Here is a 17,054-nt window from a genome sequence, read left to right as displayed (position 1 = left end):
TCCTTGTCCTATAGATCCCTACCACCATCTTAGCCTGACTTCTCCCTTTTTTAAGTATTAAAACACAATTAAGAATTTCTCAAAGAGAATGGCACATATTAAAAAAACTAGCAACAACAAATGTTGGCGAGGGTGTGGAGAAAAAGGAACTCTCCTGCACTGTTGGTGGGAGTGCAAACTGGTCCAACCACTGTGAAGAGCTGTGTGGAGATTTCTGGACCTACTAAACATAGAGCTTCCATATGATCCAGGAATTCCACTCCTAGGTATTTACCCAGAGGACACAGAAACATCAATTCCAAAGAGCACCTGCACCCCTATGTTTATAGCAGCACTATTTACAATAGCTAAGCTTTGGAAACAACCCAAATGCCCAAAAATAGATGACTGGACCAAGAAGATGTGGTACATATACACCATGGAACATTACTCAGCATTCATAAAAGATAAACACATGCAATTTGCAGCAACATGGATGGAGCTGGAAGGGATCATGCTCAGCGAAATAAGCCAGAAAGAAAAAGAAAAATACCGGATGGTCTCACTCACAGCAGGACTCTAGAAAACTTAAGTAAGGGACCAGGAAAAAGAATAACTATAAGAAAGAAAATATCAAAATCAACAAACAACTATGAACCAGAGACACTCTATGAGGGTTGTGGGGGGCGGGGAAAGGAGAGATTGGGGTCAAAATAAGGGGGTTGTAATTGTATGGGGAACATAAAAATAAAATTTAAATAAAAAGTTACTGGAAATGATGAAAATCTCAGGTGCTATAACTGCCTGCAAAACAGCACTAATGGCGGTAATGCTGAATTACCATGGAAACTGCACTAACTAGCAGGGTTCAAAGCGTAGTGAAAAGAGCAATACCTAGTGATTCCACCCTGGAAACTGAGTGATATAAACACAGTTCCCAATGTGGACTCTTGAAAGTCACTGGATATAAGGGAAATCCCAAGTGCTGTAACTGCCTGCAAAATGGCACTACTGCCGGTAATGGTGACTCTCCACGGAAACTGCACTAAAACTCACAGTTCAAAGTTTAGAGACAAGTGCTACAAAATGTGATTCCGCCTTGCAATCTGAGTAAAATACACATAGTTCCCAACTGGGACTCTGAAAATTAAAAAAAAAAAAAAAAGAATTTCTCAAAGAAAAGAAGAAAAATTCCATTGAGTCTACATCAGTCCTCCTGCTAGCATTCTCTCTACTCCACAAATCCACTTCACAGTCAAATTTCTAGGAAGAATTGTCTCCATGGCAATCTGGCTGTTTCTTCCAGTATTGCACTAAAACAGCTATGGCCTTATTTCTAAAGAATGAGTTATTTAAAAATATTTGCAACTCATTCACAAATGTCTAATTTCCCTATATATGAAGGATTCCTACAAATTACTGAAGGGTACCAAAAACAACAAAAAAGGGACAAAAAAATGAAACAGACAATTCGCAGAAAGCCAAGTAGTTCTCTTTAATATTTAAAAAGATGTTCAATATCATTCATAATCAGAGAAAGTAAAATTAAAGCTATACTGTGATGTTATTTTCTACCTATCAGATGAGGAAAAATAAAAACTAGCAATGCTGCACTGGCAAAGGTTTAAATAAATAGGCACTCTCATAGGATTTATAAATATCAGAATTACAAAAGCACAAAAACTGATACAATTACACTTGACAACTCTGCAGACACACCTATACTTTTAAAGTGACCTATGTACAAGGTTATTCAATACAGCATTGTTTTTTTAGCAATAGAAAAAGGTTAGAAATAACCTAAGTGGTTATTAATGAGAGTGAGGGGTGTGGTTAAAGAAATTATGGCATATTCACAAAATGGAATTTCCAAACAGCTGTTAAACCAGATGAGGAGACTCTTTGGAGATCATTTCAGTATACAAGACACCCTTTGATTTTGAGCTATCTAAAAAATAACTTTTGCAAAAAATTAAATATAAATTCATGGAGAGAAAAGCCCAGATATCCCCCTCCACATCTTTTTGTTGTTAACCCTTACCATCACTCTCTCATACCTAATTTAATGACACCTCACACTTTCTCATATTCATCTCTTCCCCACACCTCTCTCTGAATCAAGGATTTTAAAAGTTGGTTCTATAACGAAGCTCTAGTCTTGATACAGATAAACAGCTGAGTCTGAGGGACATATGCTCTATCAATGTCAGAAAGAAACCGGTCTTGCCAGCTGTAATCTGCAGGATGCCAAAAATCCTGTGCATACATTCTAACAGAGGGAATGGTTCTGCCTTGTTTGGCATGATTTTTAGGATGGGTTGCTATTTGTGACATTTGTTTTAAAAATTAGTTTGTGTGACAGTTTTTCATAAAAATAAACTATACCTACTTTATGATCCATGCCTATATATTTACTTAGGAGATAGAAAAGCATATATCCATGGGAAGACTAGTATAGGGATGTTCATAATAACTAAAACCAGAAGAAAACTTACGTAACCTTCAATAAAATATTATATAAACAAAGAGTGTTATATTCTCACACTGGATTATTATGCAGCAATAAAAAGGAAACAATCATCCATCCATACAACAACATGGATGAATCTAAACAATATTATGCTGAGTGAAAAAAGGGTAATGAAAAAGAGAATACGATGTATGATTCCAAATAGATGAAGTCTGAAATAAATGGAAAAAATCAAAATGGTTGTCTGGGAAAGAGATGGAGGGTTACTAGAAAGGAACATGAAGGCACCTCCATGGACAATAGTGTTTGTATTTGGACAGGGAACTGAGTTGCATGGGTGTTCGCATTTTTCAAAACTCACTGAATAAAACAAGATTTGTACATTTCACTGCACATAAATTTTACCTCTAAAAACAACTCCACCATTTAACAAATATTGTACTATAGTAAATGGTAGGCACTCTTAAAGTACTTGGGAAATACGTATTTAACCTTGAGATACATTTAAAATAGTATGAACTGATAGATGAGTGTGAACTGGCTAGATGGCAGATATATAATTAAACAAGTATAGCAGAGTGTTAATTATAGAATCTAGGTAGTAAGTATAAAGTTCTCTCAACTTTCTCTATATTTAAAAGTTTTTATAATAGGGCCTCCCCGGTGGCACAGCGGTTGAGCGCTGAGCTGTGAAGCTGCCCGCAGCCTCTGCAGCACCGGTTCGATGCCTGGCCACCGGCGAGGGTCCCACATGGTGCGCAGACCTCTCCTGCCACCCGCTGTTCCCCTCAGCAGTGTACTCTGTCGGTCTGCCTGTTCTGCTCCCCGCCCTGGCTCTGGTGAGTCCTCTCACCCTCCCGCGCTTCTCACTGTAACCAGTGCTCGTATAAATAAATAAATAAAATATTAAAAAAAAGTTTTTATAATAAAAGATTGATAACATACTAATCCAAGGAAAACCAGCATTAACATGGTATTGAATTTTATAGTCCTGGAATGCAGTATTTTTGCCATTTAGTCAAGTTTATGTTTCTCAAAGTGTTATCATATTCTTTTTGCCATATACATTTTTCCTGCATTTATTCCAGGTTATACAGTTACCATTGTGAATAGGGGCCTTTTTTTTTTTTAAAGAAACTGCTTATTTTCCATCAACTTATTTCCATTTTCTATTAAAGAATCCGTGGAAGAATAGCTTAAGACCACTCTGTGGTTGTTCCCACCCATTTAGTAGTCTGAGCAATGGCAGCTGCAGACCAGTTCTCAGTGGCAGGCTGGGCACTCCAGACTTCAATAGGGATTGCTGCATAGGTACAGAGGGCACTTGCACACCTTCAGACCAGCCTGCAACCTCAGGTTGAATAGCAGTAAATTACTATAAGATATTCAAGTGTACATTGTTGTGATTTGAAACACACACACACACACACACACACACACACACACACAGTGCTTGGATTTCCCTCATTATGTTTGTTAATTAACACAGTCATACCTCGCAGTTTTTGGGGGGAGAACATTTACGTTCTACTCATCAAATTTCAAATATACAATGTGGTTATCAACTACAGTCACCATGTTTTACATTAGCTCCTTAGACATTATCCATCTTATAGCTGAAGTGAATGGAATCTTTCAATATTATTAAAATGACTTGGCAGTATAGGAAAGATACTGGGCCTGCCTCTCCTCCACAGCAAATATAAACTATTTTTTAGGTATAACATGCTAATTATAAGAAATACGAACAGAACAGAATAACACAAAGCAAAACACAAGTTTCATTAACTGCCAGTCCTAATTCCCAAAAGTGGTAACGAAACACTTTTTTGTATATCCTTTAGAAATTTCCTATACTATACCAGCATAAACCCACACATTATGGAAAAAAAAAACCTACTATAAATAAGATCACATAACACAATTAGAAGCTTGCATATTTACTGAAACAAATTTTCTCAGTGTCTGCATGCATAGTGTTTCATTGCATGGATATATCAGAATTATTTTAACTAATCTTTCTGTTTGCTTTTGCTAAGAAAGAGTTGTATGATTTCATCACCCATCCTATATATTACTTTTGATTAGGCCTGACTGAAGATTAAATTATATATTCCATGTTTTTTTAATCTGATTTCTAGGTTTATAGTGTTATGACCAGAAAGAATGCTTGGTGTGATTTTAATCTTCATAAGGTTATTTATTTTTAAAGATTTATTTATTTATTTATACAAGCACTGGGTACAGTCAGAAGCGCGGGAGGGTGAGAGAATTCACCAGAGCCAGAGCAGGGAGCAGAGCAGGCAGAAGGACCGAAGTACACTGCTGAGGGGAGCAGCGGGCGGCAGGAGAGGTCTGCGCGCCATGTGGGACCCTCCTCCGGTGGCCGGGGAGCAGCCGGGGATCGAACTGGTGACGCGGAGGCTGCGGGCAGCTTCGCAACCCAGCGCTCAACCGCTGCGCCACCGGGGAGGCCCCTTCATAAGGTTATTGACAATTGACTTGTGTCCCAACATGTATTTCATGTGCACTTGAGAAAAATATTTATTCTGTTGTTTGGGGGCAAAATGTTCTGTAGATGTCTATCAAGCTCATCTGATCCAACTCATCATTTTAGGTTATTGTTCCTTATTTATTCTCTGTCTTGCTGATGTGTCCATAGTTATAAGTGTAGTGTTCAAGTCCCCCATTACTACTGCATTGAAATACTGCTCTTTGATTCCATTAGTAACTGCTTTATATATCCCGATACTTCATCATTTGGTGTATATATACTTTTAAGTGTTATATCTTCTTGTTGTATTAGGTCCTTAATCATTACATTATGTAATTGCTCATCTCTCTCTCCCATTAGCTATTTTTACCTGGAAATCTATTTTATAAATATAGCTGTTCCTGTCTTTTTAAGCCATTTGCTTACAGAATTGTCTTCTAGTCTCTTTCTTATGTCTGTGGTTGTCTTTACTAATGAGTATTCCCTGTAATGGCAAAAGGTTAGACTTTGTTTTTTATCCATTCAGCTACTTTATTTTTTTTTTTTTGGGGGGGGTTATTTTATTTTTATTTATTTTTTATTTAAATTTTATTTTTATATTCCCCATACAATTACAACCCCCCTTTTACTTGGTGAATTCAAGCCATTTACATTTAAAGTGATTACTGATATACACACATATATGTATGCGTACACATATATTGTCATTTTGTTATTTTTTGTGTATGTATGTTCTTATAGTTTGTCCTTTTACTTTTTGACCTATTCCTTTTTATCTTGTTTCGATTTCATTTCCATTGTCTTATGTGTCACTTGTACTGATTGTTGTTTGGAGCTTATACTGAGGTTTATGGCAATCACCTGTACTTGTGACCTACTGAGCAGTTTGATTTCAAACTCATTCTAGTGGTACATATTTTTACTCCCTTCCTCCTCATTGTATAATTTTGGTGTCTCTTACTTTCAGCTAAAATTTTTTATTTTGTGGTAGTCCCTTTAGAATTCCTTTGAAAGCCAGTGTGGTGATGATATATTCTTTTAATTTTTGTTTTTCTATAAAGCTCCTTATCCCTCCTTCAGTCTTAAATGATAGCCTGTCTAGATAAAGTATCTGGGCTGACAGTCATTTTCTTTGTAAACTCCTTTTATAATTGTGTAAAAAGAAATACGTAGGAACTAACAACCAAGAAGGTGAAAGAATTATATAATGAAAACTATCAGACACTATTAAAAGACATAAAACAAGACATAAAGACACAGAAAGATATTCCATGTTCACAAATAGGGAGAATAACAGTCAAAATGGCTATTTTACCAAAATTCAAATGTGTGTGTGTGTAAAACACAATCCCCATTAAAATTTGAATAATATCAAGGAAATAGTACAAAAAATATATAACCATAAAATACCTCAAAATAGCTGAAAAAAAGACAAACGGAACATCATGTCACCTGATTTTAAACTGCATTATAAAAAAAAAAAATAAACTGTATTATAAAGCAACATCAATTAAAACAAAATGGTATTGGAATAAAAATAGGCACACAGATCAACAGAATAGAACTGAACTCCAGAAATGAATCCACACATATATGAAAACCTAATTTATGACAAAGAAGCCATAATCATACAATGGAGAAAAGAGATTCTCTTTAACAAATGATGCTGGGAAACTGAACAGCTACATGTAAAAGAATGAAGTTGACTCTTTTTCTAACTCTATACACAATAATAAATTCAAACTAAAGACTTAGACATAAGACCCAAAACTCTAGAATACATAGAAAAAAGCACAGGTTATATATTTCAAGATATCATTGCTAGCAATGTCTTTAGGGACTTGACTCCTATGCCAAGGGAAAGAAGACAAAAATAAACAATTGGGACTATCTCAAAAAGCTTTTTACACAGTGAAAAAAAATATTAGCATATTGAAAACATATCCAATTGAATGGAAGAAGATATTCACCTATCACCCAATTGACAAGGGGTTATGCAAACAAAGAATTCATCTAACTTAACAACAAAAACACAAGCAACCCAATTAAAACACTGGGCAGCAGATCTGAACAATTTTCCCAAGATGATATTCAGAAGGCCAATAGATAAATGAAAATGTACTCATCATCACTTCTACTAAGGGAAATACAAAATGAAACCACAATGAGATATCACCTAATGCCTGTGAGACTGAAGTACATCAAAAGGACTTCCCAACAGTGTTAAAGAGTTTGTGGAGAAAGAGGAACACTTATATTTTGTTGATGGGAATGTAAATTAGTGCAGCCTATTTTGGAAAAATGGTTTGGCCCTAAACTAAAAGTAGAAAACCCAGTAATTCCACTTTGGGGTCTCTATCTGAAGAAGATATAATCATTAACTTGAAAAATTCTATGCTCCACAATGTTTATTGTGGTATTACACACAATGACTAAGATATGGAAGCAATTCAAGACCCCACTGATATCCAGAAGGCTGGATAAAGAAGATGTGGTATATACTTCAATGAGATACTATTCAACTATAAGGAAAGATGAAGTATTAACATTTAAAGCAAGATGGAAAGAACTTCAGAGGATTATGGGAAGTGAAGACAGAAAGACAGCTATTGAATTATTTCATATATATGAGTAATATAAGTTAACAAAACAGGCATACTGACAAAGCCATGTTATTATAAACTAGTGGACACTGAAGGGGGAATGGGAGAAAAGGTCAAGGAGGTTAAAAAAATTATATATTTAGGAACAGTCAAAATAAAGAATCTCAATTTATATATACATTCTCAAAAAAAATTTTTGTTCATTTTTCAAAAAGCACTTGTGAATCATAAGCCTTTGGTTAACTGTGAGTATATAACTGAGCAGGGAGGCTTTGGGAGATGAATCATGAAGTCTGGGCAGTACTCTAATTTATTGAACACAATGGCACACACATTGTGTTCTCCCTTACCCTACCACACCCAGAAAAAGGGCCAGTATACAGTCCTTATTTCATTATAAAAACATTTCTTACTTAAAAATACTGCTCCCATTGCATATATATTAGGGTGTTCAGTCAGGAAAGTTTAACATTCAAACACAGAGGAAAACCAGATGCCATTAGCAATATTTAAAAACCCTAAGATAAAAGACAAAGGAAGTTCTGAAAAATTAATATAGTTGTTTTCCTCACATTTGAGAGTCTAAGAACACTGTCTAAATGTTCTGAAAATTCACATTCAGTATAGCAGATCCAAGACATTTTCTAGAAATATGTGGGAAGCTGGCCAGTTAAATTATTCACACATGCCTTCCCATCTTAAAGCTCAGCCTGCAAGGAGTCTGTTGTATGGCTCCTCTCAATCTCCTCAAGTTTATGATGTTAATATTGGCATTATTATGAACTACCATGTTATGTACCTTTAGGGGCTGGGGAAATCTCTCTAAATTGCAGAAAACTTGAATATTAAATTCATTAATCCTTGGTTATACATGCTTACACATATTTCAGAAGTACATTATTTGAAATATATATGCAACACCCAAAATAGGGCCTCCCCTGGTGGCACAGTGGTTGAGCGCTGGGCTGCGAAGCTGCCCACAGCTTCTGCAGCACCGGTTCGATCCCCGGCCGCCAGCAAGGGTCCCACATGGCATGCAGACCTCTCTTGCCGCACCCGCTGCTCCCCTCAGCAGCACATTTCGTCAGTCTGCCTGTTCTGTTCCCCGCTCTGGCTCTGGTGAATTCTCTCACCCTCCCACGCTTCTGACTGTACCCAGTGCTTGTATAAATAAATAAATCTTTAAATAATAATAAAGGAACTATAATAGGAAGAAGAGAGAAAATTGGGGGCTAGTACAAAGGAGAACATATCCCTTCCTCAGCTATGTGTGAACAAATGACTAAATTCTGGCCAAAGAGATATAAACTAGAGTATTACAAGATTCTAGGAAGGTGTTTTAAAAGAAAAGGGAGGGAGTCTTTTTTTCCTGTCCTCCAGTCTGTAATCTGCAACTTAGATATGATGATTACAGCCTCAACAGCCATTAACAACCCTGAAGTTACTTTGAGAATTGCAGATTACAGCACTAGAAAGAGAATGAATTCTCGGAAGACACTGTCAAAATGTCATACCAGTCCTATTTACATTCAGATTTTGTATATACAAGAAGTAAATCTATTTTATTTTTTGATATATACAACCAACCTCAATTCTGATACCGCTAGTTATAAGGAATCAGAAGACTAACTCTCAGTGTTAGAACTTGTCATGGCCCAGGAATGGTAATGATGAGGGTGCTTGGGAATGCATTTTTCTAAGCCCTTATATGCTAGTAAGTACAATGCTGCTTCTACTTGTTAGAGAAAAAATTGTTAAAAGAAATCAACACTATGAAGTCTAGCAAAAAAGTGCTCAAGCTACATATTCCCTAAGTTTAGACTTTGGCTATGATAGCTTCCATTAAGAGTCCATTAATTCAAAGTTAAGTATTCAATATTCAGTACATTATTATTGATAAAATATGACCAAGTGTGAGGTCCATATTATCTCAATATGCAACATTCTATCTCAAATCACACAGCAATTCTATAAGTTACTCTTCTTACTCATATTTTGCAGATAAAAGAGAAACTAGGCATTTTATATGCTTTAGACCATTTAATCTTCATAACCACTTCTTGAATTAGATACTGTTTTTCCATTCCACAGGCGCAGATTCTAAATATTACAGAGGTTAAGGAGTTTGCTCAAGGTCACCTCACAAGTGAATATTAGGATTCAAATTCTGGGCTTTTAAAATTCCAAAGTTCATGTTTTTATTTTTATGCTTCACTAGATATTGGGAAAACAGAGAGACAAATGTAGACATTATCATGAAATAATCCACTCACCAGTAGCGAGGCACAAATAAACCAGAACTGGGTAAGGACATCCAACAGCTCTTCAACAAATATCTGTTAAATGAATGGGAAAAGGTCAGACAAGAAAAACCGGGTCTGTAAGGCTATATGGAGGAAGTGAAGATGCGGGTAGCGAAAGCAATGATTAGGTCATGACGGGGCCTATAAACCACAATAAAAAGTTTTGAGCTTTCCACTGAAAACACTGAAGAATCACCAAAAGCTGTAAGTCCAGGGAGGTTGAATAGAACAATATGGATTTAGAAATGATTGACAACAGGTGTCATCTACTGATGGGTTTTGAGGTTAAGAAGACCACTGAGTGAAGCCTTCAGAATGAATCTATCCTATAAATCAAGGGAACCTCGGTGTAGGGCAGGAATACCCAGAGGAGACTGGGGAGAATTTATAAGGGTAGAATTGAAGACTTGATAATGAGGTGCCATTCTTTCCATCTCTGGCCGCTCAGTGAGAGGAGCCACCACCATGTCTGTGCATCGCCAATGGATGATCAGTTGAAACTGCTCCAGTTTCCTCATCAAGAGGAACAAGCAGATGTACAGTATTGAACTCAACAATCCCGAGACCTGCTACTCCTTCCACTACAACTTGCTGACTCACCAAAAGACTGTGGGCATGCAGCCAGCCAAGGGAAAGATGTGGTGATGGTCATGAATCGAGATCTGGCCAGTGAAAACCCACCACCTATGTGTGGCCCATGAGCCACAAGAAGGCCCAGGCCACTCTCAACAGCGGCTGGTATGATCTGATATGTAAATCAAGTACCGCTGCGACCTACACACAGGTGTCATGCGCAGGGCGAGTGCCATCCTGCACAGCCAGAAGCCGGTGATGGTAAAGAGGAAGAGGACCCACCCCACCAAGAACTTCTGGGTACACCCCAAACCCCACACACACCCAAGCCATAAAGATGTTAGCCAATTCTGAATGAGTATGTCTGCTGCAAGAAAGTTCCAATTGCCTGAGTCAGGTAAAAGGCAATGTTATCAGAAGGATGGCAGCTTTGGGTCATAATATGGGGAAGCTGATGAGATTTATTTCTGACTGTGAGGAAGGTGCTACAATACTTGTTGTACCTACATGGGACAGGGTTAGGGGGTGGAGGGTGGGAGAAGGGACAGAATGGTAGACAGGCAATGAGAGCAGCTGCCACGGAAGTCAGGCAGTAAGCCAAAGAAAGGAAGACAGCTGTGAGAGTGACAAAAGCAGCAAAGAGCGAGTCAGGCAGGAGACATCTGACAAGCATAGGAGGTTGTAATAGGTGGGTGTTGATGAGAAGGAAACTGATATATGCCACCAAGAAGGATGGAGTAGGACAGCACTGAATATGTGCCAGTGAGAAAAAGCAGGTTGAAAAACTGCTGGTAGGCCTCTGAGGAAGTCCTAGGATACCAGAAATCAACGTACAGGTTTTCTCTTGAGAAAGGTAATGTGATAGAGTGGTTGGTCCAAAATAAAGGAAGAGGACCACCTAAAGTTAGCAGGGGTCTGAGGCCCTGGAGAGGTGCTCAGTTCCACAGGTGAAATTATGTAGATAATGAAATGGGATGACTAAGGCTATTAAATAGATTGTTAAATTCTATTGCCTTTTATATCTACCTAAAGCAAGATTCAGTCTAGAGCCTGGAGAAAGATGAACCGGAAGCAAGGAGGTCAATCAGATTATTTAAAAAAATATTCAGTGTAGTTTGGTAAAAATTTATATTGCAGATAAATTAAGACAAAGAACAAGAAGGAGAAACATTTGTTCTGCTCACAGAATACTTTGGAATAAACCAGATATATGAAACTAAAGTAGTGTACAGTGTATATACATAAAATAAAAGCCATGAAAAATTCTGAAAAATAATAAAATGGGAGAAATCAACCTACTCAATGTTAAGGTTTAGAATATAGTGACCAGGGTCTCCCTTGGTGGCGCAGCGGTTGAGCGCTGGGCTGCGAAGCTGCCTGCAGCCTCTGCAGTGTCGGTTCGATCCCTGACTGCTCCCCGGCCACCGGAGGAGGGTCCCACATGGCGCGCAGACCTCTCCTGCCGCCCGCTGCTCCCCTCAGCAGTGTACTTCTTCGTCAGTCTGCCTGTTCTGCTCCCCATTCTGGCTCTGGTGAATTCTCTCACCCTCCCACGCTTCTGACTGTACCCAGTGCTTGTATAAATAAATAAATTAATTAAAAAAAAAAATAGAATATAGTGACCATAATTAAGACCATAATTAAACAAGGGGATAAATACACAGAGGTATGAATAAAATAGAGAACTAGAGACAAATACTAATAAGCCCAAATAATTTTTCATTAAAGTACAAAAAAATTCAAAGGAGGAGGTATAACCTTTTTAACAAGTTGTTGAGAAACCTGCAAAAGATTATCAAAAAATCTTTGCATAAAAGATAACATTATAAAACTCTTAGAAGAAAAATTTAGGGGGAAAAGTACTATCTGTTCATGACAACACATTTGACAATGATTTCAATATTACACCAAAGGCACAGGCAACGACCAAACAAATTAGATAAGTTGGACTTATTTAAAAATGTCTGTGCATTAAAGGATGCTAGAATATAAAGAGAATAAACAATATAAATAGAATATAAAGGGAATCCACAGATGGGAGAAAGTATGTACAAATCATCGATCTGATAAGGGACCAAAAGCCAGAACATAGACATAACTCCTACAACTAATAACCAAAAAACAAATCAAATTAAAAAATGGGTAAAGGGACCTCCCCTGGTGGCGCAGCGGTTGAGTGCTGGGCTGTGAGGCTGCCCGCAGCCTCTGTAGCACCCGGTTCGATCCCCGGCCACTGGGCGAGGGTGCCACATGGCGCGACAGACCTCTCTTGCCGCACCCGCTGCTCCCCTCAGCAGTGTATTGCGTCACTCTGCCTGCTCTGCTCCCTGCTCTGGCTCTGGTGAATTCTCTCACCCTCCCGCGCTTCTGACTGTACCCAGTGCTTATATAAATAAATAAATCTAAAAAAAAAAAAAAAAAAGGGTAAAGAACTTGCATAGACATTTCTACAAAAGTTACACAGTCAATAAACACAAGAAAAGATGATTAATATCACTAATTAGGGAAATGCATATCAAAACCATACTGAGATACTACTTCACACCCATTAGATTGGATGTTATAAAAAAACAAAAAACAAACCAAAAAACCCCACAAAGTAGCAAGCATCGAAATGGATGAGGATAAATTTGAAGCCTTGTGCACTGCTGGTGGGAATGTAAAAGGGTGCAGTTGTTGTAAAAAACAGGATGGTGATTCCTCAAAAAATTAACCAGAATTACCATATGAAACAACAATTCCATTTCTGGGTATACACCCAAAAGAACTGAAAACTGGGACTCAGTTTTTTGTATACCCATGTTCACAGTAGCATTATTCATAACAGCCAAAAGGTAGAAGCAAGCTAAGTGTGCACTGACAGATGAATAAACAAAAATGTTATTAGACACACATACACACACCAGAGTATTATTCAGCCTTGAAAAGGAAATCCTGACACCTTCTACCACACAGATGACCCTTGAGGGCCAGTTAAGTCAATCACAAGAAGACAAATAGTGCATGATTTCATCTATATGAAGTATACCAAGTAATCAAATTTATAGAATCTATTGGGGGGTGGGAAAGAAAGAAACGAAGTTATTGTTTAAAGACTACAGAGTTTCATTTGGGAAGACAGAAAAGTTTCAGAGATGGACAGTGCTAATTGTTACCCAACAGTGTGAAAAAATACCATAGAATTATACAATTAAAATTGGTTAAAATGGTAAATTTTATGTTAGCTATATTTAGCCACAATTTTTAAAAATGATAAGTCCACAGACTGGGGGAAATATTTTCAAAGCATTGACCTATAAATATAGGTTTGGTATTCAGATATATAAAGAACTATCAACACTCAAAAAGAAGAAAAGCATGCCGATAAAATAATGGGTAAAAGATTTGAACAAGTATTTTCACCAAAGAAGGCAGAAATGCACAAAGATGTTGTAAGTCATGAATCATGAGGGAAATGTAAAATAAGACACAAGATACTGTAAGATCCCAATAAAGTGCCTAAAATAAACAGATCAATAATATCATGTGTTGTCAAGGATACTGGAAAATTAGAACCCTCACACACTGATGGTGGAAATGTAAAATGGTATACCCACTTTGGAAAATTGTTTATCAGCTTCTTAAAAATTTAAACATAGGACCTCCCCGGTGGCGCAGGCAGCTGAACGCAGCGCTATGAAGCTGTCCGCAGCCTCTGCAGTGCTGGTTTGATCCCCATTGGCCTTGGAGCAACCCACATGGCGAGCGGACCTCTCCTGTCTCGCCCGCTGCTCCCCTCAGAAGTGTACTTCATCAGTCTGCCTGTTCTGTTCCCCGCTCTGTCTCTGGTGGATCCTCTCACCTTCCCGCGCATCTGGCCTGTACCCCTGCTCTTGTATAAATAAAAAATAAATCTTTAAAAAAAAATTTAAACATATCTAACATAGGATCTAGCCATTCTACTTTTGGATACAGTAAATATAATTACCCATTAGAACAAGAAATATGTATCTATGTACCAGTTCTGTACACTAATGCTCATGGAAACTTTATTTGTAAAAGTCAAAAACTGGCAACAACCCAAATGTCCATCAATGGATGAATGGATAACCAAATTCTGGTATATCCATATAGTGGATATCTCAGAAATGAACTACTGATATACACAACATGGATGAATCTAAAAATAATTTAGCTGAGTAAAAGCAGCAAGACAAAAGAGTACAGATACTGGTTTTAAAACATAGGTTTAAAGTAAAAAAAGAAGCATAGGTTTTATTCTTCAGGCATGGTGAGACCAATAAATAGGATGGCTGTCACTGAAAGGAAAGTTTGCTAGTTTGTTACTCACGGCTCCCAAGAAGAGGCGGCAAGCCACGCCACACAGGGACCACACATGTGGAGGGACCAGGATTGGTCAGAGGTAGCGGGAGTGAGGGGGAAATGTGAGCAAGAAACTTTACTGTAGTTTCTACAGGAAAAAATAGGCAGGGTAAACAATATTAGGATTAGCTAATCTGAATATTATCACTGGGGACTCCGGGGTTTAGGGGCTGTTCCTAATTGCCTGGTAACAAGTCCTGGGGTGAATCACACTGGTGGATCGTGACCCAGAATATGAGAGCCCAATAAAGGAGGTGGTTGGGGTATGGGTTCTAGATTGGCTGTTTTGTATATGAAAGGCTTACAAACAGGTGAGTTGTTTACATTCTCTAGAAACTGGCTAACCTGGGCAGTCTCTACAGGGCTAGCAAGGCTCCGGATGTCAAAGCATCAGAAAGACAGTTACATAATAATGCATGACTTCACTTATATAAAATCCTAGAAAAACACACACTTTCTTTAGTGACAGAAAATAGATCAGTGAAGACTTAGGGACAGAGTAGTGGTCAGGGGCATGATGAAAAGATTACAAAGTATCAATGCATTTTGGAGGGTGATGATTATGTTCACATGCTACCTACTGTGGTAATAGTTCTGATGCCATCAAAACTTCCTGAATTTTACACTTTAAATGTATCCAAGTTTATTGTATATGTCAATTTTAAAGTTGTTTTAAAATTATAGGAATAGCCAATAATAAATACAATAAAAAGAAACAGACAAAAAAATTAAACAAGGCCACTGGATTTTTTGGTTAAAATAACAACAGATAAAAAGAGAAGGTACAAAAGAATATTATTTAGGAAAAGTGGAAATAACTACAGATATAGCAAATAAAAAAGACTTAAAACTATAGGCAAAAACACTGAAAAATCAAAAAAATGAACAAATCTCTAGAAAAACAGAACTTAAAACTATGTTGGGAAGAAAAATCTGACTATTCTTATAAATCTCAAAGAAACTGAAACAGAAACTAAAATTTTTCCCACAAAGAAAAGATGGCCCTGATGATACATGAGACAGAAGAGGGAAAACCTCTCAGTTCCTTCTAAGAGGTAAATGAAACCTGACACTAAAGTTGGACAATTTTATTCTTATAAGTAAGGAAATTATAGCCCACTTTCGCTCAATAATATAGATTCAAAATATTAACAAAATATTAACACACTGAATCTGGTACACAAAAATGATAATCCATGATCAATCTGAGTTTACCCAAGGTGTACAATATATTTTACACTTGTTGTTAGCCAAAAAGCTGAGAAGCAAAGTACAAGCTATTTTAATATAAAACCTCTATACAGAATTCACCCATATTAAGTAAAAAAAAATCAGAATCATTTCAATTGATGAAAAAACACAAGAATACATGATTTTAAAAAGGGGGACTTTTTAATTAGTAATAAAAAAACTTTCTTAAGCAGATGAAACAAGTTATTTTAAAACAATAACATTACACAATTATCTTTAATAGGGAAATATTGAAAGCATTCCCTTGGGGCCTCCCCGGTGGCACAGCAGTTGAGTGCTGGGTTGCGAAGCTGCCCGCAGCTTCTGCAGCTCTGGTTCAATTCCCAGCTGCTCCTGGCCACCGGAGGAGGGTCCCACAAGGCGCGCAGATCTCTCCTGCCGCCCACTGCTCCCCTCAGCAGTGTACTTCGGTCCTGCCTGCTCTGCTCCCCGCTCTGGCTCTGGTGAATTCTCTCACCCTCCGCGCTTCTGACTATACCCAGTGCATGTATAAATAAATAAATAAATCTTAAAAAAAAAAAAAAAAAAAGAAAGCATTCCCTTTAAAAATTGGAACCCATTATCACTTCTATTCAATAATATTCAAAGAGGTTCTGGCCTTATCATAAGATAAGAAAATCATTAAATTAGATAGGATAAAATCATTTCAGAAAATGATTGTTTACATAGAAAACCTAGGCAAATTATCAGAAATAATATGGAGGTTACCAAGGTGATTAGAGATGGGATTTTTATATCTTAGCAAAAATAGTGACAGATTTGCATTCAGGAAAGGGCTGACTGGTTTGTTAGGTTAAGAGAGACTTAATCTTGTTCAAATGCTGAGAATAAGGAATCAGGAGGGAAGGAAAGCAAGATACATAAGATAGGAAGAGATACGGGAAACAGAAAAGTGAGGAGCTTCAATCTGACATCTTCAATATTTCCTGTGAAATATGTAGCAAAATCAAAGGCTAAAAAGTGGGAGATAAAGTTTTAAGATCAAAAAGACTAAGACTGCTATTGCAGAAAATGCAAGC

At 37.4% G+C, this 17,054-nt stretch overlaps 1 protein-coding gene and 1 pseudogene across 4 annotated transcripts in view; one reads left to right on the top strand and one right to left on the bottom strand.

Moving 5' to 3' along the window:
• The window catches only part of PTPRA (protein tyrosine phosphatase receptor type A), a 121,335-nt gene that overhangs the window by 61,102 nt on the left and 43,179 nt on the right, over window positions 1–17,054 (bottom strand). For 3 of the 4 annotated variants that reach the window (XM_037498056.2, XM_037498055.2, XM_037498057.2), the window contains exon 3: window positions 9,820–9,882. The exons of the other annotated variant lie outside the window; for it this stretch is intronic. In XM_037498056.2, the coding sequence (XP_037353953.1) occupies window positions 9,820–9,882 (63 nt within the window). The remainder of the gene's footprint in view (window positions 1–9,819; window positions 9,883–17,054) is intronic. 4 annotated transcript variants of the gene reach the window in all.
• Window positions 10,292–10,776, top strand: LOC119237540 (60S ribosomal protein L28-like; annotated as a pseudogene).

This window comes from Talpa occidentalis, unplaced genomic scaffold (genome assembly GCF_014898055.3).
Source record: "Talpa occidentalis isolate TD23 unplaced genomic scaffold, MPIMG_talOcc4v2.1 talOcc4.10, whole genome shotgun sequence".
Classification (NCBI taxonomy): Eukaryota; Metazoa; Chordata; class Mammalia; order Eulipotyphla; family Talpidae; genus Talpa; species Talpa occidentalis.
This window is presented reverse-complemented; position numbering and strand designations above follow the sequence as displayed.